At 34.7% G+C, this 27,435-nt stretch overlaps 2 protein-coding genes and 1 long non-coding RNA gene across 4 annotated transcripts in view; all 3 read right to left on the reverse strand.

Annotated features, from left to right (window-relative positions):
* LOC122134385 overlaps positions 1-27,435 on the reverse strand; it is a 52,675-nt gene that overhangs the window by 9,231 nt on the left and 16,009 nt on the right. The window contains exon 4 of the mRNA XM_042768079.1: positions 25,819-25,901. Within this exon, the coding sequence (XP_042624013.1) occupies positions 25,819-25,901 (83 nt within the window). The remainder of the gene's footprint in view (positions 1-25,818; positions 25,902-27,435) is intronic.
* LOC122147077 lies at positions 994-14,525 on the reverse strand. 2 transcript variants are annotated; one of them, XM_042768127.1, is made up of 4 exons: positions 14,508-14,525; positions 13,022-13,104; positions 1,662-1,955; positions 994-1,479 (listed from the first exon to the last, which is right to left on the reverse strand). In XM_042768127.1, exons 2-4 carry the CDS (start codon positions 13,092-13,094, stop codon positions 1,250-1,252), a joined length of 597 nt encoding a protein of 198 aa, XP_042624061.1. In that variant the 5' UTR covers positions 13,095-13,104; positions 14,508-14,525; the 3' UTR covers positions 994-1,249. The 2 variants fall into 2 exon arrangements, with proteins under 2 accessions (XP_042624061.1, XP_042624060.1); XM_042768126.1 differs by lacking the exon at positions 14,508-14,525 and adding an exon at positions 13,174-13,727.
* LOC122147078 lies at positions 23,984-25,053 on the reverse strand. Its single transcript, XR_006161401.1, has 3 exons — positions 25,022-25,053; positions 24,876-24,923; positions 23,984-24,332 (listed from the first exon to the last, which is right to left on the reverse strand). It is a non-coding gene; the product is annotated as an uncharacterized LOC122147078 (long non-coding RNA).

Below are 27,435 nucleotides of genomic sequence, written 5' to 3' on the forward strand. Positions count from 1 at the left end.
TTAAATATGGAGTAAAATATATATATATATATTTTTTTTTTTAGATTTTGTTTTTATATCCTTTGTCATAATGGACTTATATTATTTATGTTTGCATCAGCCACCTTACAGTATAGATATTAATTAGCAGGTGCAGAAAAAGCTCATATTGATCAGTAAATGCACAATAAACATTTGCAATAAAATGAATTGAAGATGTCTGTGTTTCTTTTGTGAAACATCAGTCATCATGTTTACACTCGAGGAGGCTTCTTGTGGTCTCATCTGACTGCTGTTCATGGAATGTGTGATTTTCTTGACTCTGGATAAAGCTGTTTGTTTTCATCAGCTGTAGGATCTTCTTGTTCTCTTTCCCAGAACAGTTGTTATTTCTCAGGCAGTTACTCCTGTATCTTTAGCAATAGGTTATGGGTTTGATTCCCATGGCGTGCATGAACTAATCATATCTAAACCTTGAATACAATGTAAGTTGCTTTGAATAAAAGCTTTTGCCACAGATCATCTGACCATCTACACATCATGTTGTACTCACAAAGCCATTAGTATTCCGGGTGACCCCTTTCACAAATTTTTCACCCTTCTGTCATCTGGCAGGAAATACAGAAGCATTTAGGCCCTCACATCAGACTGTGTGACAGCTTCTTCCCCCAAGCCACCAGACTCATTAACTCCAGATGACCCAAGGGATAATAACTGTACTCACATAATGGACTGGACTGGACTGGACTGTTACCACCCACTCTCACACAAACAATATCACATAATTTAGTTGTCTACCTCCGCACACACACACACACACACACACACACCGACAATTTTTGCACATTTGCACACTCAACTGTATGTCATGTATGCTGCTCCCCACTTCTGTGCCCGGCTTCTTGTTAATTTGTACTGTGTGTCTATGGTGCTGTTTGCACCGTTAACTCAGTAATAAAATGACATTCATAACAGACATGTCTTGAAGGTCAAAAAAAAAAAAAAAAAAAACCGTTTGAGTTTCACTGTTTCCTCTTAAAGTTTACAAAGGTTTGAGTTTATTAAAGTCATATACTCTGATCAAACAGATCAATAATATGCTGTATTTCACAGAAATCAATATAAAACAGAAACAACTGTTTAAAACCTACAGCCAGAATTATATATTCAGTAGTCTGAGATATAAGATGGTGTAGAGTTTAGTGGAGTTCAAATAAAGCTTGTGTTTCATGAGCACCACATGAAAAGTCACAATGAACAAAACTCGATGCTATAATATCTCAATTCCTGGTCGATTGTTGTCCTCATCATGTCTGACTTTCAAAAACATCCAGTTCTGGCATCTACAAAGTTTGGTGAAGTTTGGTTTTGTTTTGCAAATGATTGCCGTCATGATGATGATGATGATGATGATGAAACCAACCACAACCACAGTGATGACAGTACCCTTGGATCCTGCTGCTGTCTCTGGTGGAGAGGATCCTGATGTTTCTGTGGAAACTAAAGAAGTAATCAACAGTTGTATTAGAATATATTAACTTTCTTACCAAGAGTTTTACTATTATTTTCAGGTTTAATGGTCTTTGTTAACAGGTTTTAAACCACTGTTAGTAGATTGAACATAAATGTACATTTGCAAAGATTTACTAAATTATAAACAAAAATGTTACAGTATGTAGTACCTGATATGTCAACAGTGAATTTTGATGGGGTCCGTCCACACGTTGTTTGCACAAAGAATCTGAATTGTTCTCTCATCGCTGTAGTTGGAGTGTAGCTGCACGTGAAACTGTTTCTCTGTTCACAGGAGTTCACAAGAAAATCTTGATAGCAGATTGCAGAGTCATTAAAGATCTCAGGGTATTGAAACTTATACATTATAATGCAGCATTCAGTGATCTGCAGAGAGACGCTGCAGGTGAGAGTTACTTCTTTCCCCACAAATCCAGTCACATCATCGCAGCTTACACTGATTTCTGAAAAATAACAATATATTTATCAGATTAATACATCAACAGTAAACTAATTTCTGTCATTTTTCACATTAAGAAATTCAATCAATTTAAAGTTGAAGTGTGTCGCGTCTGCAACATCAGTGCCACCAAAAAGAACTGCAAAAATAATGACTGCTTCCAGACAGGTTTTCCAAACACTCCCCCGTCTGCAACTCTTCATCCTATCACATTACTCGGGTCACATACTGCAGCCGTGTTATCAATAATACAGCAGGCTGAATTATCTTTAGAAAAAGTGTATTATTCAGAACGGGAGAAGAATGTATTTTCTCACTACCTTTATCAGTAAATCTGTATTTTGAATCATATTAAAAGCCAAAAGCTCTTACACTGAATATTTTTTTCAAAGAGCCACATTTTGTATATCTATGAATAAGATATTTTTCATTATTCATTATATCAGATTTAGTTCCTCTTCTAAATTCTCACACATTCTAGGTGAAGTTTATTCTCTTACATTCATCAGCTTGACAGACAGCAGTAAAGGTCCAAACCAGAATGAACAGCTGCACAGCATTTACAGCATTCATGGTTGTGATTCTGCAGTAGAAATAATGACAGACATTTGCATCATAATGAAACTTAGGACTAATAAGTACTAGAGATTACAGAGATATGGACAACTTTTATTGTGCTTTAAAGTAGTTTAAAATGACCCAAGGATGATTAAACGATGACAGAATTTCAGTTTTTTGGTTTTCTATTCGTGAATTATTCCTTTAAGAAACACCAACATCTAATGCAGCTTTAGATAACTTATATTTCATCTAATACATTATATGATCATCAAGTTGCAACAGATGTTGAGCCAAATACAATTTCCCCATTATTATTATTTTTTTATATTAATCACAAGAGCATTGTTGTCACACCATTCCACTAATTTATTACGCTTCAGTGTTATTTTGTACATATAATGAAGTGAAATCAACTTAAAATCATGCATGCCTAACATATTCTATATTACAGATGTGCATTAATATATATAAGAATCACTGCTCTTAATATTTCAGACATATCTTTATTTTTGTCTTTTAGTTTTGGGAAGTCTACCACAGTATCATTCTTGAAAAATTAAAAATGGTGTATATCCTGCTATACTGAATAATACAGCTTGAGAATGAGATAATAAATCTGTAAAACAGACAGTTATACAGCTGTGAATATACCGAAAGTAACAGCCAAACTTTTTCATTCAAGAGGCAAAACACTGGGCAAAAATATTCTAAAACAGCACATTAATACATAAAACATAGGATAGCAATTATGAAAACAGCAGACAGTGTGTGTAATATTAATCACTCGTACAGGTTTGTCAAATGTTAATACACTTAATATTCAGTTTTGATGTCAGCTCTGTAGCTCATTTCTAATTAAACTAACAATTTTCTCCGTTTAGCACTAGTTATTTCCCATATAACTTATATCTTCATTTAGATACAGTCTTCAGTATATCAGGCCTGTGTCTTCATCTGTGAACTGTAACAATAACTTACTTTCACTTTCAACATCACTCAGATTTAACTTAGTGCTGTTTTCTCTTTCTAATTTGAGGTTTAAACAGCAGAAACTGATCGAGATGGTCACTTGTAGGCGAAGGGAATGATGTTTTATCGTCTTCATGTGCTTGTGTTGTTGTTTTTACAGGTTTGGACACAGAGCGAGGAGCTAACGTTACACAGAAAACACTCGACAACAAACTACTGCAATATAACTTTACACCAGCTGAACTCACCTGAATGTCGTTATATGTCCACAGACTCAGTTTCTTAAATACATAACTTCCATCAGTCGAAGAAGCGACGTCCTGATCTCTGAAGCTGAAATATTTTAGAGAAAAAGAAAAGGGCTGAAGCAGGACCGTCTGTGTACACTCCCTTCCTGGGTTGCCAGGTCTGCGAAACCAAAATGGCCCAATGGACAAATCCTCCACCAAAAGTAGCCCAATCACCACATCCCAAATATAAAACCTCAAAAAGTGCAATTACCCGTCCTAAAAATACATATTTTACATTCACTGTCATGCAAACTGAAAACCACTGTCTCGTAGCGATCATAAACACAAATCAAAGGCCCCTCCTGCACATAATGTAACATCTCGCGCAGGATTATCATTGGTAGAATATACAATGTTTCAATACAAGAATTTCAGTCAAATACAATTTATGCACTATGTCAAACCATTAACCCGCGGGGAGAAAATCAACCCGCTGCAAGAGTTTAAAACAAATCAGACAAATAACGCACTAAAACCGCAAACTTGGCAACCCTGCTGACCAATCATTTGTCAACGTCACAGCTTACGTCACACACAGAAGCGGTGGCAAAAAGACCCAAGTAGTAAAAAGAATAAAGGAAAAAATAATGATAATCATGTCAGAATCAGGCACATTTTAGCTTCCAGTAGCTACAAACACATCTTACCCCGGACAGTCAATATGTGGTTTAAATTCGCACTGGTCTCCAGTCTTGTCCTCGTGTGGCATGTGTATGGCTGGAGGCAGCAAATAAATAAAAATCCACTAAACATTAGGCTATTCGACACCAGAGTCAAAATCTCAAATTAAGACATCCCCAACCTAAGACTGTTAAAAATAAGCAAAATCTGAAACCATTTTGCATGTAAATAATCTTAAACTGCATCTTTACACAGGCTTGTGCATGTAGGCCTGTCCAGATACAAATTTACTGCTCTACGGGAATCAATATAAAACAGAAAAAAAAGACCTAAATAAATACTTTTATTTGTATTATTCATTTATTTTATAGATCAATGCAATGGCACATTGTCCAAACTAAATAAATAAATAAATAAATAAATAAATAAATAAATAAATAAATAAATAAATAAATAAAAAGCCTAAACCTGCCCAAATCAAATTACACTACCAGTCTATACTGCATTTATATAATGCATTTTAATTAGTGGAATTAATTCATTAGAATTATGAATTAGAGAGTGTTGCTTGCATTTCGTCTGCACAAATATTCTTCTTTAGAGAGTATCACAAGTTTTTATTAAATTAATTCATTAAAAAAAATAAAATAAGACACTGTACAAAACCACAAAATTGCAGTTATAGAATAGTAAACATTTTTTAGCTATATTATTACTCAGCAAATGCAAAAGCATTACTGAAGACATCCCTCAAAAGTCAGACCTTCTTCTGCTGTTCAGTGACAATTTCAGGTTTAATGGGCCCTGTTAACAGATTTTAAACCACTGTTAGAAGATTAAACATAAATGTACAGAATTACAAACAACATTATAATTTACTGTACCTGTTATGTTCACAGTGAATTTTGTTCTTTTCACTCCACACTTTGTTTGCATGAAGAATCTGAATTGTTCTCTCATCGCTGTGGTTGGAGTGTAGCTGCATGTGAAACTGTTTCTCTGTTCACAGGTGTTCACAAGAAAACCTTGACAACAGATTGTGGAGTCATTAAAGATCTCAGGGTATTGAAACGTATACATTATAATGCAGCATTCAGTGATCTGCAGAGAGACGCTGCAGGTGAGAGTTACTTCTTTTCCCACAGATCCAGTCACATCATCACAGCTTACTATGACATCTGAAAAATAACAATGTTTATTATTATATAATATAGTGACAAAAGTCACGCAATGAAGTCTAAATGTTTGACTGTTGCTTGTCTTGCTTATCTGTAGGACCATTTTATATATATATATATATATAAGGGCTGGTAAGCAATTAAATTTAATTAATTACATGATGTGGTGATTAATTAATCCAATTAAGCGCACATCAAATTTGGAGAAATTACTCCCAAAAGATAATTTAAAGTCATTGTTGTGTAAAGCATCAAACAGGCATTACAAAAAGTAGGTTCAGCAAGAAATATTTTGTTTGATAAAATTGATTATATATACTCTTTTGGACCATGTGAATAAATGATGACAGAATTGTCATTTTTGGTTGGGTGAACTATAACTTTAATAATTTATTTTCTTAATTTCATTATTATTACTATGAAAATATTAAATTATTTATTTAATAAAATGATACTATAAATAATAAACTAAAACTGCCAGTAGGTGGTGATAAATGGCTTAATGATTAAGTCCTCGAGTCATTTATTCATTCATTTGATTCGTTCAAATGGCTAATTCATTCAGGAGTGAAGTAAAGGGTTCTTTATGAATGGTTCATTGAATCATTAGGCGTGTTCGAGCGGATCATCACCATCAGACCGATCGGTGTGTGACATCAAAGTACCGCAAGAGCTTAGAGAGCATACGACTGCTTGTGCTTTTGAATCGCTCTTGTGGTACTTTGATGTCACACACCGATCGGTCTGCGCAGCACAACTTCAAAGCCAACGCATATGCCAATGGTTCAACGCGCCAAATGGTTCACCAAATTCATTCAAAACATGGATTAAGAAATGAAATGCCACTGTGGGTTGCTCGGGGATGGAACAGTTCTGCTTTGTCTTTATCTTCTGGTTGGCAAAATTGAGCAAAACAGACAACATTGTGTCTAAAATGACAGAATATTAACTTCTTAATGAACTGTTGTATAAGATGAGTATCACATTTGCACTCGTGTGATATTGCTCTTAGCCTACAGCTCGATGTGATGTAAATATGAGACGGGGCGGGGCAAGTGCGTCAAATGCGTTAATAATTTTAATGCATTATTTTCCCCACAATTAATTAATCTGATTAACGCGTTAAATTACCAGCCCTAATATTTATATAGATATAAAGGTTAGTCTTTCTGGGAAGAGTTAATTATACAGTACATACAGAAAACATTCCCAAAATCTAGCTAAAATGAATGTTTACCACTTCATTCTAAATCTCTTCATTCCAACATTTAACATCAGATGTCAAATATTTCTTGCAGAATAAGTTTAGTTCGCTGGTTTTACAAATAAATAAGGCATTTAAACAGATCAATTAATATTACAATTAATTTACAATTTCATTACAATTTCATAGCGCATCACCGAGTAACTGACACGCTGTGACTCGCAGCCTGTGAGGAAAATAAAAAAATAGGCTATTAGCTTAGGCTACTCCTCAATGAAAATGTTTTTAAAATGTCTTTTAAAACATGTTTAATTTCCTACAATGAATTATAGGCCTATAGCCTAAATAAAATTGTTACACTTCAGTAACAATTTTAGCTGAAGTCTTGGCCTAGTAGTTAGAGAGTTTGACTCCTAACCTTAAGGTTGCATAGCATGAATGGCTGCCCACTGCTCCGGGTGTGTGTGCTCACTGCTGTGTGTGTGCACTTTGGATGGGTTAAATGCAGAGCACGAATTCTGAGTATGGGTCACCCATGTCACGTCACTTTTTTATCTTTTAAACACTTTATCATTCTTATGCACCAACTTTCAAAAACAACCTGTTCAACACGAATGATGTTTCTTCTCATTGTTTTCACTATGTTCGGGCCACAAGAGAAACATTAAAGAAATAAATTAAAACAGTTATATTAAAAACAGATATATTAGTTATAACATATTAGGAGATTCGTCTCTCGTCGTCTCTGAATACTCGCTGTTAATGCGTTAAGTTTTTACTTTCACTATCATTGTGAAAGACGTTCACCGGCATAAGTTTGACTTGCACAAAGTTTGCACGTTGCTTGTATGAAACCCACTGGCTCGCCTTCATGGTTTAAAACAGAAGTAGCCTATTTCCAATTTTGCAATGCCACCCATGTTGCAATGCTACAACCCGAATAGTCAGATGTGTCGCGGACACGCTCTGAACGCGCTGAAACACGGCAAACAAACTCAAATAATTCACAACTTTTTTTTTTTTTAATTACGGTAATATTCTCTTTATAATATTATGTTTATTCCCAATTATAGTTATTAATGTTGTACATTGCTGTTGTGCACAAGCTGCGTGTGCTGAACACCGGAAAACTTATTTAACACAGGAAAACGCATCATATATTCAGATATTTATACAACATAAATATAATATTACAACTTATACGTACAAAAAGACCAAATGCACACGTGAACTCGGACTAAGTTACGTGCTAATCAGAATGTTTAACTTCTGTTGTGGATGCGCGGCTCTTCCGCAAGAACGCGCTGAAACACGGAAACTAAACCAAACGAATTCATAACGTTTTATTATAATAGTGTTCTCATTATAATGTTATATATATATGACAATCTCAATCATAGTTATTAATGTTGTAAGCTGCTGTTTGAGTTGCGTGCGCTGAGCTAAAGATGATCACCAGCAAACTGAAGCGCTCTATTACCCCTCTAGGCTATAGCTTAACCAAACGCATTCTGTATGAGAAAAATCTGATTTAAATGCATAAAATAAACACAGTATTACAACGTACAATTGCACAAAAGACTGTAAAATGCACAAGCGAACTTAACTGTGCTAGTCGCGTGGATCCGTTGTGGATGTGCTCTTCTCTTAACAACGCGCTAAAAAACACAGCGAACAAAGACTCCGTTACATTATTTTACAGTAGCTAATAATCTCATTATAATATGGCTGACTTGCCCTGTACATGTTGCAATACACTGTATTTTCATTTTCAAGGTGTTTCCAATGATATTTCAAGCAATTAAAAACCATCATGGTGAACAGTGCGCATCTGAAGTGTCTCTGCAGGAAATAATGCATTATTTATCGGCTATAAGATATCGGCCAAATTCTCTTATCGGTTCAATAACGATAACAGAAAAATTAACATATATCAGCCGATATCGATATGGTGGCCGATATATCGTGCATCCCTACTGAAATCCTACTGATATGTCACTTGCATAATAATTGGAACACAGTGTAGTTGGAAAAAAAAGCCCATGAGATCCAACAGCCTTGATTTTATATGTAACGGTGCAGTACATGAACAAACTGTTTTATAAAAAAAAAAGAGCTTGATTGTATAAACACATTAATTGCATGTACTCCCTGACCATAATGAATTTCCCTTACTGTTGTGCAATTCTTTACATTATTTTACAGATTTAGTCCTTCTGCAAAATTCTCACCCAGTTTACTTTCTTACCATCATCAGCTTGACAGACAACAGTAAAGGTCCAAACCAGAATAAACAGTTGCACAACATTTACACCATTCATGGTTGTGATTCTGCAATAATAATAATAAAAAAAAAATGATTTGCAATTTGGAAAAATAATGAAGTACCAGAGATTAGATAGTAGATAACAACTTTAAAGAAGATCATGTTTAAAATATAAAAATAAGGAGAAGCCTAAAACAGGCCCGCGGCCAGCGTCTGAACTATGACGTAAAAATTGGCACGAAGCCCGGCTCGAGGCGAGGGGCGTAAAAAAGTCGGGGTGAAATGCAGGGCTCTAGACCAGCCTAAAAGATAAACTTTTAAAACTTTTTGTCATCCTAACAGCAAACAGCTTTACTCATTCTTATACACAGAGTCTTATACTGTCTGTCAGCTATGACTATTTTAGTCTTTCAAAGGACAAAATGAGTGGAAAAACATATAGACATAAACAACATAAAATGCAGGCCAGGAGTAAGGCCCACTAGAGGCGCGAGGCGTGATATTCTTGGTGCAGCAAATGCAGAGACAGGATGAACAATTACCATGTACTTTATTTAGAGGTGCACATCAACATTTAGCAACTAGCCATCTGGTTCTTTGATCAACCACCACCGGAAGCCCCACTACCAGCGGGACAAAGGTAACTCAGCACAATCACATAGTGGCCCTCTAGTGGTTAGACTACATATAACACTATGATTTACTACGCTTCTCTTTGAGCATGTTTTACTCCACTGATTTCTTTATGTGTGACACAAGGACATAAACTTAAACTGATAATTTTGACTATCATTTTCTAAATTAAAGCAGGTTCTGCAATTTGGAGAGATTCTCTCTGCACTCCACAACATGAGTTTTGATTTATAAAGAGAAGGTGAGCCAGAAGTGAAGTGCAAAAAACTGGTAACGCTTTAAACCATCAAAACAGTTCAGTCAAAAGAAAAAGTGTTGTTATCAATTTTGCCATGAAACAACAGGAATTTTTTGAGAAATCCTACAGCTATACAGCATCTGCACAGTTCATAGTGGATCAGAACAAACAGCATGAAAACACCATAAAGACTCATTTATTACACATACTGTAGATAATGCAGTCACATCTCAGTTGCTTAAATAAAAAGGCAAATGGTAGTACATTTTTGTTTGATTTAATGTTAACACATAAAAACTGTACGATAATAAAAATTATTCATTTCATTCACGTATATCATCATGGTTTCTCCAGCCCACACACCACACCTATCTGTCAGCACTCTCTCAATCGTTTTATTGTTGTTGCATGAATGGATGATGATGAAATGATGAAAATCCCAGGAAAGAGGAAACAGAAGCTCTGCAGCAGTTCAGAGGAATGAAAGAAATGAAGCTAGATCTGAAAAACTAAAAATAAAGCTCATTACACAGTTACTAAAACAAACTCAATCAACAGTGAACTTATTTTATTATAGTTATTTTTTTTTATTATATATATAAATAGACTAGATTTTGTTTCCATATAATATTTATTTGTATCGTTTTGTTTTTATTTTGTTTATATGGTAGGCCTATTTTTTTTTTTTAGTAAAATAGTTTTTTTTTTTTTTTTTTTTTAGATTTTGTTTTTATATCCTTGACATAATGAACTTATATTATTTATGTTTGCATCAGCCACCTTGCAGTATATATATTAATTAGCAATGCTGAAAAAACTCATATTGATCAGTATATGCACAATAAACATTTACCATAAAATGAAATGAAGATGTCTTAGTTTCTGTTGTGAAAACATCAGTCATCATGTTTACACTCGTGGAGGATTCTTGTGGTCTCATCTGACTGCTGTTCATGGAATGTGTGATTTTCTTGACTCTGGATAAAGCTGTTTGTTTTCATCAGCTGTAGGATCATCTTGTTCTCTTTCCTGGAACAGTTGTTATTTCTCAGGCAGTTACTCCTGTATCTTTAGCAATAGGTTATGGGTTTGATTCCCATGGAGTGCATGAACTAATCATATCTAAACCTTGAATACAATGTAAGTTGCTTTGAATAAAAGCTTTTGCCACAGATTATCTCACCATCTACACATGTTGTACTCACAAAGCCATTAGTATTCCAGGTGACCCCTTTCACAAATTTTTCACCCTTCTGTCATCTGTCAGGAAATACAGAAGCATTTAGGCCCTCACATCAGACTGTGTGACAGCTTCTTCCCCCAAGCCATCAGACCTCATTAACTCCAGATGACCCAAGGGATAATAACTGTACTCACATAATGGACTGGACTGGACTGTTACCACCCACTCTCACACAAACAATATCACATAATTTATTTGTCTATCTTCGCACACACACCTACAATTTTTGCACATTTGCACACTCAACTGTATGTCATGTATGCTCCTCCCCACTTCTGTGCCCGGCTTCTTGTTAATTTGTACTGTGTGTCTATGTTGCTGTTTGCACCGTTAACTCAGTAATAAAATGACATTCATAACAGACATGCCTTGAAAGTCAGAAAAAAAGACAGTTTGAGTTTCACGGTTTCCTCTTAAAGTTAAGGTCTGAGTTCATTAAAGTCATATACTCTGATCAAACAGATCAATAATATGCTGTTATTTCACAGAAATCAATATAAAACAGAAACAACTGTTTAAAAACCTACAGCCAGAATTATATATTCAGTAGTCTGAGATATAAGATAGTGTAGAGTTTAGTGGAGTTCAAATAAAGCTTGTGTGTTTCATGAGCACTACATGAAAAGTCACAATGAACAAAACTCGATGCTATAATATCTCAATTCCTGGACGATTGTTGTCCTCATCATGTCTGACTCTCAAAAACATCCAGTCCTGGCATCTACAAAGTTTGGTGAAGTTTGGTTTTGTTTTGCAAATGATCGCCATCATGATGATGAGGATGATGATGAAACCAACCACAACCACAGTGAAGACAGTATCCTTGAATCCTGCTGCTGTCTCTGGTGGAGAGGTTCCTGATGGGTTTTCTGGGTTCACATGTTTTGAGGAAACTGAAGAAATAATCAATAGTTGTATTAGAATATATTAACTTTCTTACCAAGAGTTTTACTATTATTTTCAGGTTTAATTTTTTCTTTGTTAACAGGTTCTAAACCACTGTTAGTAGATTGAACATAAATGTACATTTGCAAAGATTTACTTAATTATAAACAAAAATGTTACAGTATGCAGTACCTGCGACAACAGTGTAGATTTCTGCTTTTTCCACTCCACAGTTTGTTTGCACAAAGAATGTGAATTGTTCTGTCATCGCTGTAGTTGGAGTGTAGCTGCATGTGAAACTGTTTCTCCACACAAATTCACACAAACAAACATACAGACTACAGAGTCAATAAAGATCTCAGGGTATTTAAACAAATAACAAATAAATTCTAATGCAGCATTCAGTGATCTGCAGAGAGACACTGCAGGTGAGAGTTACTTCTTTCCCCACAAATCCAGTCACATTCTGACAGCTTACTATGATATCTGAAAAATAACAATATATTTATCAGTTTAATACATCAACAGTAAACTAATTTCTGTCGTTTTTCACATTAAGAAATTCAATCAATTTAAAGTTGAAGTGTGTCGCGTCTGCAACATCAGTGCCACCAAAAAGAACTGCAAAAATAATGACTGCTTCCAGACAGGTTTTCCAAACACTCCCCCGTCTGTAACTCTTCATCTATCACATTACTCGGGTCACATACTGCAGCTGTGTTTATCAATAATACAGCAGGCTGAATTATCTTTAGAGAAAGTGAATTATTCAGAACGGGAGAAGAATGTATTTTCTCACTACCTTTATCAGTAAATCTGTATTTTGAATCATATTAAAAACCAAAAGCTCTTAGACTGAGTGTTTTTTAAAGAGACATATTTTGTATATCTATGAATCTGATATTTTTCATTATTCATTATTTCAGATTTAGTTCCTCTTCTAAATTCTCACACACATTCTAGGTGAAGTTTATTCTCTTACTTTTATCGTCTTGACAGACAGCAGTAAAGGTCCAAACCAGAATGAACAGCTGCACAGCATTTACAGCATTCATGATTGTGATTCTGCAGTAGAAATAATGACAGACATTTGCATCATAATGAAACTTAGGATTAATAAATACAAGAGATTACAGAGATATGGACATCTTTTATGGTGCTTTAAAGTAGTTTAAAATGACCCAAGGATGATTAAACGATGACAGAATTTCAGTTTTTTGGTTTTCTATTCATGAACTATTCCTTTAAGAAACACCAACATCTAATGCAGCTTTAGATAACTTATATTTCATCTAATACAGAATATGATCATCAGCATATAAAGTTGAATTGTTATATAAATTTATAAGCATGTTTATTAAAAACAAGTTTTGTAATAATTATTTCAGACCTTTTGACGTTGATGAGAATTCAGATTCGGACCTTTGAATGTAAACTTTGAGAACCCCGGTCTATCTGTTATCTATTGTTACACCTAAACTCTTACACTTTTCCACCTGTCTGATGTTTTCATTATGTATAACTAACTACAGGCTTTGTACATGCATCAGATGTTGAGCCAAATACAATTTCCCATTTTTTTATATTAATCACAAGAGCATTGTTGTCACACCATTCCACTAATTTATTACGCCTCAGTGTTATTTTGTACATATAATGAAGTGAAATCTGCTTAAAATCATGCATGCCTAACACATTCTATATTACAGATGTGCATTATATGAAGAATCACTGCTCTTAATATTTCAGACATATCTTTATTTTTGTCTTTTAGTTTTGGAAAGTCTACCACAGTTTCATTTTCATTCTTGAAAAATTAAAAATGGTGTATATCCTGCTATACTGAATACAGCTTGAGAATGAGATAATAGAGCTGTAAAACACAGTTATGCAGCTATGAATATACTGAAAGTAACAGCCAAACTTTTTCATTCAAGAGGCAAAACATTGGGCAAAAATATTCTAAAACAGCACATTAATACATAAAACATAGGATAGCAATTATGAAAACATAGCAGACAGTGTGTGTAATCTTAATCACTCGTACAGGTTTGTTTAATGTTAATATTTAGTTTTGATGTCAGCTCTGTAGCTTATTTCTAATTAAACTAACAATTTTCTCCGTTTAGCACTAGTTATTCCCATATAACTTATATCTTCATTTAGATACAGTCTTCAATATATCAGGCCTGTGTTTTCATCTGTGAACTGTAACAATACTTACTTTCACTTTCAACATCACTCAGCTTTAACTAAGTGCTGTTTTCTCTTTCTCATTTGAGGTTTAAACAGCAGAAAACGGATCGAGATGGTCACTTGTAGGCGAAGGGAATGATGTTTTTATCGTCTTCATGTGCTTGTGTTGTTGTTTTTACAGGTTTGGACACAGAGCGAGAAGCTAAAATTACACAGAAAACACTCGACAACAAAAACTACTGCAATATAACTTTACACCAGCTGAAACTCACCTGAATGTCGTTTATATGTCCACAGACTCAGTTTCTTAAATACATAACTTCCATCAGTCGAAGTCGCGACGTGCTGATCTTTGAAGCGGAAATATTTTAGAGAAAAAGAAAAACGACTGTCTGTGTACACTCCCTTCCTGGGTTGCCAGGTCTGCGAAACCAAAATGTCCCAATGGGCAAATCCTCGAACAAAAGTAGCCCAATCACCACATCCCAAAAACCTCAAAAAGTGCTATTCCTATTCCTAAAATACATATTTTACAGTCATTGTTATGCAAACTGAAAACCCACTGTATCTTAGCTATCATAAACAGAACTCAAAGGCCCCTACTGCACATAATGTAAACATCTCGCGCAGATTCATCATTGGTAGAATATACAATGTTTCAATACAAGAATTTCAGTCAAATACAATTTATGAACTATATCAAACCATTAACCCGCGGGGAAAAAAATCAACCCGCTTCAAGAGTTTAAAACAAATCAGACAAATTCCGCACTAAAACCGCAAACTTGGCAACCCTGCTGACATCGCAACACAAGTGACCAATCATTTGTCAACGTCACAGCTTACGTCACACACGGAAGCGGTGTCAAAAAGACCCAAGTAGTAAAAAAAAAAAAAATTATAATAATAATAATCATGTCAGAATCAGGCACATTTTAGCTTCCAGTAGCTACAAACACATCTTACCCCGGAAAGTCAATATGTGGTTTAAATTCGCACTGATCTCTTGTCCTCGTGTGGCATGTGTATGGCTGGAGGCAGCAAATAAATAAAAATCCACTAAACTTTAGGCTATTCGATACCAAATGCAAAAATCTCAAATTAAGACATCCCTAACCTAAGACTGTTAAAAATAAGCAAAATCCGAAACCATTTTGCATGTAAATAACTTTAAATTGCATCTTTACACAGGCTTGTGCATGTAGGCCTGTCAGATACAAATTTGCTGCTCTACGGGAAATCAATATAAAACAGAAAAAAAAGACATAAATAAATACTTTTATTTGTATATTTATTTATTTTATAGATCAATGCAATGGCACATTGTCCAAACTAAATAAATAAATAAAAAGCCTAAACCTGCCCAAATCAAATTACACTACCAGTCTATACTGCATTTATATAATGCATTTTAATTAGTGAATTAATTCATTAGAATTATGAATTAGAGAGTGTTGCTTTGCATTTCGTCTGCACAATATTCTCTTTAGAGGAGTATCACAAGTTTTTATTAAATTAATTCATTAAAAAATAAAATAAGACACTGTACAAAACCACAAAATTGCAGTTATAGAACAGTAGCATTTTTTAGCTATATTATTTACTCAGCAAATGCAAAAGCATTACTGAAGAGACATTCCTCAAAACGTCAGACCTTCTTCTGCTTCCCAGTGACAATTTCAGGTTTAATGGGCCCTGTTAAACAGATTTTTAAAACCACTGTTAGAAGATTAAACATAAATGTACAGAATTACAAACAACATTATAATGAAACGTATATACATTATAATGCAGCATTCAGTGATCTGCAGAGAGACGCTGCAGGTGAGAGTTACTTCTTTTCCCACAGATCCAGTCACATCATCACAACTTACACTAAATTCTGACAATTATTTTGGACCTTTTGACGTTGATGAGAATTCAGATGCAGTCCTTTGAATGTAAACTCTGAGAACCCCTGGTCTATACGATCTTTCCACCATATTATCTGTTATCTATTGTTACACCTAAATACTTATACTTTTCTACCTGTCTGATGTTTCACCATGTGTAACTAACTACGGGCTTCAGATATACATCAGATGTTGACCCAAATAATAATTTCAGATTTTTTATTTTATTTGTATTTTTTTATATATTAATCACAAGAGCATTGTTGTCACACCATCGCACTAGAAGTACATATTCTATATTACAGATTTGCATTGAAGACTCAGGCCCGGTTCAGTTCAGAACAGCGTACTGCTCTTACTATTTCAGACATATCTTTATTTTTGTCTTTTAGTTTTGGAAAGTCTACCACAGTATAATTTTCATTCTTGAAAAATTAAAACTGGTGCATATCCTGCTATACTGAATACAGCTTGGAATGGTGAGATAATAGAGCTGTAAAATAGACAGTATACAGCTTGAATCAGTTCTGCGGTGCTGGTGCCTCTCTGACAGCGGAGGTCGCTTTCTCGTCATTTCTTGCTGTGGTGCTCTGTAAACACTACAGCTGTTCTCAGTGGGCTGCGGTGTGGGGGTGTTTGTTTTTTTTTTTTGTTTGTTTTTTTATATAGGGTACATCCCCTTTGTTTGCCAATAAAATAACATTTGCTTAATTGTTTCGTAATAAATGTACAGATTAGATATATATATATATTCTATATATATATTCATGCTTTCATTTGATAACAAGAAAAATGTAAATACACAACACAGAATTTCTGAGGGAAAAAAATTCATAAGGCTATAAGTTAAGTTATAATAATAAGTTAAGTTTTTTATGCATTTAAATAATTAGACATGCTAAAACACAGAAATTGGGAACAATAAAAAATATGGTGAGAAAAATAAAACATTCCATAGAGCCCTAAAACTTTAAACTGATGTGAAAATGTTTAAGTTTCATGGTTTAAATTAATTAGAAATGCTTTTTAAATAAATACAAATTTAATTTAACTATTAAAAAGGAGTCAAGAAAAATTAAAACTGGAAAAAAACAGAATCCAGAAAAATTAAAACCGGGAAAAAACAGAATCCAGAAAAATTAAAATGGAAAAAACGGAATTTAGAAAAAAATAAAATGGAATTTAGTAAAAAATAAAATGGATTTCATAAGGCCCTACTTATATAACCTGATGATCATTCTAGTTGAGCTCCATGATCATATGTGGAGATAGGAGACACCTACAGGACAAACATCACTGCAACACTCCACCGTTCTGGTCTTTATGGCGGTGTGGCCAAATTCAATCCTCTCATCAGTGAAGACTCATGAAAACACGCTAGAAATTTGCAAAAAAAAAAAAAACACTAAAATACCCTTCGACTGTGAGAAACAAGATTCTCTGGTCTGATGAACCTCAATTCCAAGCATCGTGTTTGAAGGAAACCAGCTCTGCTCATCACCTGCAGAGTGGCATCCCAAAAGTGTGCTGGTCTCAGCCTCATGCTGAGGGGCTGTTTTTCAGCAACAGGGACTGAGGAACTCCATCAGAATAGAAGAAAAAGCTCCAATGCACCAAAAATATCGAGACAGCCTTAATGAAAACCCATTCCAGAGCATTAAAAAACCTCAGACTGGGCAGAAGGTTTACCTTCTAACAGGACAGTGACCCTAAGGCACAGCAAGAGTGGCTTATAGACAAAGATCTGTGAATGTCCTTGAGTGCCCCAGCCACAGCCTGAACTTGAACCCAATCAAATATTTCTGGAGAAACCTGAAAATGTGCGACTGCCCTCATCCAACCCGACAGTTGCGAGAGGCGGAAGACATGAGAAGAATGAGACCATTGCTAAATTTGACGGGTAAAGCCTGTCGTACCATACCCCAGTATCACCTGACGCTGCAAAGGTGCACAGCCAGCACTGAGCACAGATGAAGAATATGCAAAATGCACTTCTGAGCCTGTTACGCGAAAACATTTATAGCTGGATGCCCTGTTTTGCTTTGTCAGCCAGTGGTGTATGGAGCAGTAGATTAGACATGGACAAAAAGCACCACAAAGCATGGCATAAGGCTGCGAAATATAACAAAAACGTGAAAAAAAAATGAAGCTGTATGAAATACTTTCTTTTAGGCACTGTAGGAAGACTCACCTCTAGCAGCTTTGCGGTGTACTGCAGGAGATTTTAATTAAAGCTCATTCAAGTCAGTTGATACAGTAGTATGACCATCGATTTTTTTTTTTTTATTTATAAGCTAGTAAGGAAAAAAAATGAAACAATAACAATCCATTCTTGAATCTGCTACCACACCCAGCTCAGCTGCAGTCCTTCTCAAAATTTTTTCCTGCTGTGAAAGAAGAAAAGCATGGTCAAAACATTCAGTGTATATAGCTAAAGTTCTCACTTAATGCCTCTGAACTGTAGAGTATTTCACCGCATTATGACATACATGATCCTGGCTAATTGTAGTAAAACTCATAGCTATACAAATTGTAAATAATTTAATAAAAAAAACACTGGCTCCTTCGGTGATCCCATACCTGCCTTAATATTTCTTCACTTAAATCTTCCCGAGACTTTGAATGAACTGTTAAACTGATTACAACCTCAAAGACGCAAGGATCAGGCGGAATTAAGAACAGCACCATGATGTTTGTTTGCTTGGGTGGCTTGCCACTAGCATGGTTCTCAACAGTCAAAAATGCTGAAGGAGGCAAGAGCTCTTTTAGAGAGAAAAAAAAAACTGATGAGAAAGCTAATATATTGCAAAAAAGACAAACAAAACAGTGACATTAAAAAGCTAGTAAAGTCACATAGTTTAGAGAAAGCCATAAAAGCCTATAACTGTCCAACAGCATCATGGCAGTGCTGAAAACACAGTTGAGCCCATCAGAAGCTGACAAATAAAATATGGCTGGTTTAGGCCATACTGCCTGTGACATTGATGGAAAGAAGTCAAAGGTAAAAATACAAAAACACTCATCTCGATTAGATTTATATCTGTTTTGATAAACAGAATGTTAGCAAAAACAAAATTTAGTTTGTTTTTCAGCCTTTTAATTTATTGTTTATCTGTTAACCAGGAAATGCAAAGACACCAGTAAAAGTTTGAGTAGGATTGCCACAGTGTAATAGTTTTACCAGAGCAAACCTTAGCCCAAGAAATGAGCATGAAAGACTGCTACTTACGAGGCAAGGCAGCTTAGCCTTTGACTTCAGGAGAAACTCCCCTCAAGGCAGCTGATACATAAAATATGGCATAATAGGCTGTACAATAATAATAATAATAATGAATACTGAATGAATACAATGCCTATGGGAATTTTTGTATCATCTTTTAATGAATACCACACTTATATTTTCAATTGAGAACAGTGTAGTTTTTACCGAACAAACAGCAGAGAGCGGCTGACTTGTGGCAGCTGCCACAAACTCTGGGAATGCCACTCGGAAGTGGCCTCATGACCTCCCCTGCAGATATTCATAGCTGTATAACTGTCTATTTTACAGCTCTATTATCTCATTCTCAAAGTATTATTCTAGAGATAGCAGGATATATGCACCATTTAATTTTTCAAAAATGAAAATGATACTGTAGTAGACTTCCCAAAACTAAAAAGACAAAAATAAAGATATGTCTGAAATAGTAAAGAGCAGTACTACTCTTGCGTATAATGCACATCATGTATTAATATATAGAATATGTTAGCAGAGGCAAGCATGATTTCCTAAGCTGATTTCACTTCATTATATGTACAAAAAATAACACTGAAGTAATAAATTAGTGGAATGGTGTGACAGCAATATACTTGTGATTAATATAAACAATAATACAAATAAAATAAAAATTCAGAGCAAATTGTATTTGGGTCAACATCTGATGTTCTTAATATCTGAAGCCGTAGTTAGTTACACATAATGAAAACATCAGACAGGTAGAAAAGGAGGTATAAGTATTTAGGTGTAACAATGAATAGATAACAGATAATATGGTGGAAAGATGCATTATAGACCAGGGGTTATTTCAAAACTTGTTTTAATAAGCATACTTATAACTTTATATAACAATCAACTTTATATGCTAATGATCATATTCTGTATTAGATTAAATATAAGTTGTCCTAAAGAAGCTTCATTAGATGTTGGTGTTTCTTGAAGGAACAGTTCTGACGAATACCAACACCATGGTCATTGTAACCAACTTTTGTGCTTTTGGCAGTGTAAGTAATATTCCCATTCAGTGATACAATGTATCTATACACTATCTAATTTGCATATTAATGTTCTTGGAGCAACATTTAATAGAAAAAAGAAGTGTAATAATTGGAGTGATAATTGGCAACATTTTAATAATAATATCTAATATTTCATAGGAATATTGATGTATAAATCATTTCCATATTCACTTCTTGTGTCTCCCAAAATGCCTGATAAACATGATTTAAGTCCTGATGTTCTCTACAGTGGACATGTATGAAATCAATGCCTGTTCTGTAACAGAAAGTAATTTTTGATTTGAAACCCCATAACATTTTTGACATAACGTCTGAGATGTTGGTTTATGAAATACAATTTGAAAAGTAGTCAATTTAAATTTACTAATTACACAGATTAGAAAATTCCATTGGCTAATTACAGGGCCTAAATGTTAAGCAATTGATGGAAATAAATAATAACTGAACTTGTAACAGTTTTTTGTTGCAAAAGCACAATATTATGGTGAAACTGTCCCCAGCGCTGGCGCCTCCAGCGCCCGCTCCGCTCGCTCCCCTTTCCCCTTCTCACGCACAGCTTCTGTGCGGCACCTTCTCAGCAAGCTTAGAGGCGTAATTTGCCAATTCCCCACACACAGGTAAGCGATAGATAATAGAAAACGGCTTTGTGGCTGGCACGCAGAAGGTATTATTATTATTTTTCAACTGCTCGTGCGCCCCAATGTATCATGAAAAAAAGCGCCCCTGGCGACGCTCCGGTCCCCCGATGCCAAAAACAGCTACTGTTCTCCACCACCCTTCCCTCCAGACTCTAGGACCTTGGTTTCCAAATGAAATCACAAAACTTGCTCTCATCTGAGGGACTTTGGACCACTGGGCAACAGTCCAGTTCTTCTTCCTTAGCTTGATGTAAGAGCCTCAGGAGTGAAAGCTTAACAAGAAGGAATACGACAACTGTAGCCAAATTCCTTGACCTTGCATCTGTGTGTGAGTGGCTCTTGATGCCTTGACCCCCAGCCTCAGTCCATTCCTTGTAGAAGTTCACTCAAATTCTTGAATCGATTTTTGCTTGACAATCCTCATAAGGCTGCGGTTCTCTCGGTTGGTGGTGCATCTTTTTCTTCCACACTTTTTCCTTCCACTCAACTTTCTGTTAACATGCTTGGATACAGCACTCTCTGTGAACAGCCAGCTTCTTTGGCAATGAATGTTTTGTGGCTTACCCTCCTTGTGAAGGGTGTCAATGATTGTCTTCTGGACAACTGTCAGATCAGCAGTCTTCCCCCATGATTGTGTAGCCAAGTGAACCAAACTGAGAGACCATTTTGAAGGGCTCAGGAAACCTTTGCAGGGTGTTTTTGAGTTGATTAGCTGATTGGCATGTCATCATATTCTAATTTGTTGAGTGAATTGGTGGGTTTTTGTTAAATGTGAGTCAAAATCATCACAATTAAAAATAACCAAAGACTTAAACTACTTCAGTCTGTGTGCATTGAATTTATTTAATACCACAAGTTTCACAATTTGAGTTGAATTACTGAAATAAATGAACTTTTCCTCTACATTCTAATTTATTGAGAAGCACCAGAGTATATCCAGCTGCAGCAGTTTTTCAGAACCGCAGCCACAGAACCGGAAGTGAGGAAGTGGTGAGTTATTGATAATGAGAGGCTGAGCGATTGAGTCTGTAATGGTTTGCTATCATATATTTAATAATTATCATATATATATTACGTTAAGCATTTATCTTCTAAGTTCTTAATCGTGCTTGACTTTATTATCTTATACTGAAGCTTGAATTTGTTTTTCATTTGTTCTTTATAGTAGGCCTATATAACTTTTTTTTTTTCTGTGGATGTTTTGGATTAATTTTATAAGCGTTGTAAATGGGCCTGCAGGGTGAAGTTTTGAAGTTGTTTATTATTCATAAAATAAATAGTTTGCTTTAATTCCCTCTATTATATGCATTGTTTGTGTGTTAATATTACCTTGTGGTTTAGTTATTTTAATCCCATTTGTCATCATTGAGATAATTGTGTGTGGCTTCATTTCTTGTGAGACATATAAGGATTCAGAGGAGACATGTTACCTGAGCTGCAGCAGTGCAACAAGTGTTACAGCAATTACCAGCAATTTTCTGCTTGACCAGCATGTTTTAAGACAGCCAAACTTGTCAAATTAAAGGTCATCTTCAAATCCACTTCAACAAGGCGGTTGGTTACTGTGGAGGTAAGGGAATATCTTTGAGTGTTTAGTTTAATATATGTACTCACAATTTATTATTGCATAAAAAAGTTTATATGTGTACTTATTTATTTTAGGCTATCCTATACATTTTTTTTTTTTGCAACCAGTTATTGGTGTGATTATTTAGTTGTTAAATGAGGAATGAGGAAGGTTTTTTTTGTGCCATTTACATGGAGAATATTCTTATTCATTTGTTTTCCAGTACATCTCGTCTTGTGAGATCACCCTTTGATTTTACATCTGTAAGTAGGTTATCAGTTAAATTAATTGACATTTATGATGTTGTAACAGTTGATATTTAAAGATTTCTCTAGTTTGTGTCTTCCAGTGTGACATTCCAATCACGGAGATGGTGGACCCTTATTCTTCTGGAGAAATTTGGAGTTTTCTCTGAAAGGTACTGGACATTTCCTCCAGCCATTACATTTGCACCCCCTTCTGACCAATTTAAAATTAACCAAGATACATGTATATTACAGTGCAGAAATCCTACAAGAGGCCCTTCCAAGTGGAAAACAGGGTAACGCTTGTGAGGTATGTCTCAAATCTATCTATCTCTCTATCTTGTCTGTCTGGCTTGATAGTGCATGTGGAAACACTTATCCACTCACAGAGAACCCGTCATGTCAAAATCTCTCCATCAAATGTAAACAGGTTTTTAATGGATTGCATCAGCTCTAAATGCACCTTGAGTCGGTAAACCACGTGTCAAAATATGAGATGCAGTTTGTTGAAAATGTTCCATCATAAACAATACAAACCTCTGCCGTTGAGCCTCGGCTGAGGGTGTTTCCATGTTGCTTCAGGTTGTCTGTCACAGGCTCACCCTCTCACCCATTGTGATATCTTTTGGTTACTCTTGTTAGCTGTTTTGTGCTGTGATGATTTCATGTGATATTTATATTGGTCAAAGAGAGTTGATTCCATAGCAGCAGGATTACGCTCTCTGCTGGTAGATGAATGCACATTGCAACAGTAACATTTTATTCATCTGACACCAGCAAAAGACTTTTACCATTCACCCACAAATTTGATTTGCACCATTTTTCACTGGTATAACTCACTCTTTACTGATGACAAATTTATTAAAAATGATAAAAAGAGATTTCAGACAGTCTTTAGAGTATCATGACACTTTCATAATTGAACAGCAATTTAGTAAATACAATAATAATGTAAATACAATATATCAATGCAATGGCATATGCAATGGAGCTATATGATGCTCAAAAATGTAAAAAACAAACAAACAAAAACACTTAGTTTACACATTATTTACTTCAAATACATCAAAGTCTTTGAAAACACAAGAGCAGAATTATTATCTGATGCAGATAATCTCAACACAGTAAATATTGACTCAATATATAAGATTCAATATACTGATCAGTTATTGTTGCTGACACTGTATGTGAATTTTACAGATCAGCATCTTTAGTTAAACTGGACATTATCACGTCTATGATATTTACATGAAAGATAAAAAAAAAAATCAATCACTGTTTTCATAGTGTTTCTTTCTAAACATTTGTGGTCATCACTGTTTGTTCTTTAGAAACACCTCTTTCATATTTCTTCTGTAATCCAGAAGGGTTGGTGCTTTTGAACTTCTTCACACAGTTGATTGCAGTAACGATGATGATGATGATGATGATGATGATGAAACAGCTTACAGCAGTGATGTGATGGCCTCAATTACAATACCTGATTGAGATATATTATAGTAAAAAATTAAGAATAGGCTATAATCTCTTCAGGTGCATTCAAAATGCTGTTACAACATTGTTTAAATCATAAAACAACCTGAGAATATTTATCCTATTGGACTTCTCAATCAGAATTCACAATATACTTCTGCTGCTGTTACAATTTGTAGAATTTATTAATACAATTTAAACAAACTAGGATATGTCACTATTTGGAAACTCACCTATAATCAACAACACTTTCTTGGACTTTAAGCATGCTTAAATATTCATTGCAGTCATTTATTTCTGGAGCATGTCATTAAAGATTTTTCTGACAAATAGTGAAAGAGCAGTTTCCATTTTTATAGAAATTCAAAACAGTAAACAATTATCACTAATCATATTTAAACATGATAAAAAGCCCAATATTAACATTATATAACAATAGCATTAGCAAGTAGTTGTACTGCTAAATAACAACTATATAGCAGTTGTGTTCTTGAAGTAATCTAAATAATTTGTCGATTCGATAATCTACAAATATAACAGAATATAATACCTTTCTTGTCAGGAGCTTCAGTGTCAGTAGTTTGCTCCAGGAGTTCTTCTGTTAACAAATTTTAAACCATTGTTAGTAGATTGAAAAGCAAGTATGTATGTGATGTATGTATTGAATTTTTAAACAACACTATTATATCACGGTACCTGTAATGTCCACCGTGAATTCTGTTACTTTCCTCCACATTGTTAGCACAAAGAATCTGAATTGTTCTGTCATCAGCTGTAGTTGGAGTGTAGCTGCATGTGAAACTGTTTCTCTGTTCACAGGGGTCATAAGGAAAATATTGATCGACAGATTGCAGAGTCATTAAAGATCTCAGGGTATTGAAAACTTATACATTATAATGCAGCATTCAGTGATCTGCAGAAGGCGCTGCAGGTGAGAGTTACTTCTTTCCCCACAGATCAGTCACATCATCACAGCTTACAATGATATCTGAAAAAATAACAATATATTTATCAGTATAATACATCAACAGTAAACTAATTTCTGACATTTTTCACATTAAGAAATTCAATCAATTTAAAAAGTTGAAGTGTGTTGCTTCTGCAACATCAGTGCCACAAAAAAGAACTGCAAAAATAATGACTGCTTCCAGACAGGTTTTCCAATCACCCCCGTCTGTAACTCTTCATCTATCACATTACTCGGGTCACATACTGCAGCCGTGTTTATCAATAATACAACAGGCTGAATTATCTTTAGAAAAGTGAATTATTCAGAACGGGAGAAGAATGTATTTTTCACTACCTTTATCAGTAAATTTATATTTTGAATCATATTAAAAGCCAAAAACTCTTACCCTTAAAAATCCATTTTTTATATTAAAGAGCCCGCGTTTGTATATCTATGAATCAGATATTTTTTCATTTATTCATTATTTCAGATTTAGTTCCTCTTCTAAATTCTCACACATTCTAGGTGAAGTTTATTCACTTACCATCATAATCTTGACAGACAGCCGTAAAGGTCCAAACCAGAATGAACAGCTGCAGAGCATTTACAGCATTCATAGTTGTGATTCTACAGTAGAAATAATGACAGACATTTGCATCATAATGGAGCACTTAGGACTAATAAGTACAAGAGAGATTATAGGGATATGGACAACTTTTTATGTGGTGCTTTAAAGTAGTTTAAAATGACCCTAAGGATGATTAAATGATGACAGAATTTCAGTTTTTGGTTTTCTATTCATGAACTATTCCTTCAGAAACACCAACATCTAATGCAGCTTTAGATAACTTATATTTCATCTAATACAGAATATGATCATCAGTATATAAAGTTGAATTGTTATATAAATGTTATAAGCATGTTTATTAAAAACAAGTTTTGTAATAATTATTTCAGACCTTTTAGACGTTGATGAGAATTCAGATTCGGGACCTTTGAATGTAAACTTTGAGAACCCCTGGTCTATCTGTTATCTATTGTACACCCTAAACTCTTACACTTTTCCACCTGTCTGATGTCTTCATTATGTACAACTTACTACAGGCTTTGTACATGCATCAGATGTTGAGCCAAATACAATTTCCCATTTTTTATATTAATCACAAGAGCATTGTTGTCACACCATTCCACTAATTTATTACGCCTCAAGTGTTATTTTGTACATATAATGAAGTGAAATCAATTTAAAATCATGCATACCTAACATATTCTATATTACAGATGTGCATTATATGAAGAGTGTACTGCTCTTACTATTTCAAACAAATCTTTATTTTTGTCTTTTAGTTTTGGGAAGTCTACCACAGTATCATTTTCTTTCTTGAAAAAATTAAAAAATGGTGTATATCCTGCTATACTGAATACAGCTCGAGAATGAGATAATAAAGCTATAAAAAACAGACAGTTATACAGCTATATGAATATACTGAAAAGTAACAGCCAAACTTTTTTCATTCAAGAGGCAAAAACATTGGGCAAAAAAATATTCTAAAACAGCACATTAATACATAAAACATAGGATAGCAATTATGAAAAACATAGCAGACAGTGTGTGTAATATTAATCACTCAATACAGGTTTGTTTAATGTTAATACACTTAATATTTACTTTTGATGTCAGCTCTGTAGCTCATTTCTAATTACACTAACAATTTTCTCCGTTTAGCACTAGTTATTCCCATATAACTTATATCTTCATTTAGATACAGTCTTCACATATCAGGCCTGTGTTTTCATCTGTGAACTGTAACAATAACTTACTTTCACTTTTCAAACATCACTCAGATTTAACTTAGTGCTGTTTTCTCTTTCTCATTTGAGGTTTAAACAGCAGAAACGGATCGAGATGGTCACTTGTAGGCGAAGGGAATGATGTTTTATCGTCTTCATGTGCTTGTGTTGTTGTTTTTACAGGTTTGGACACAGAGCGAGGAGCTAAAATTACACAGAAAACACTCGACAACAAACTACTGCAATATAACTTTACACCAGCGGAACTCACCTGCAATGTCGTTATATGTCCACAGACTCAGTTTCTTAAATACATAACTTCCATCAGTCGAAGAAGCGACGTGCTGATCTTTGAAGCGCTGAAATATTT

Source organism: Cyprinus carpio, chromosome A12 (assembly GCF_018340385.1).
Source record: "Cyprinus carpio isolate SPL01 chromosome A12, ASM1834038v1, whole genome shotgun sequence".
Classification (NCBI taxonomy): Eukaryota; Metazoa; Chordata; class Actinopteri; order Cypriniformes; family Cyprinidae; genus Cyprinus; species Cyprinus carpio.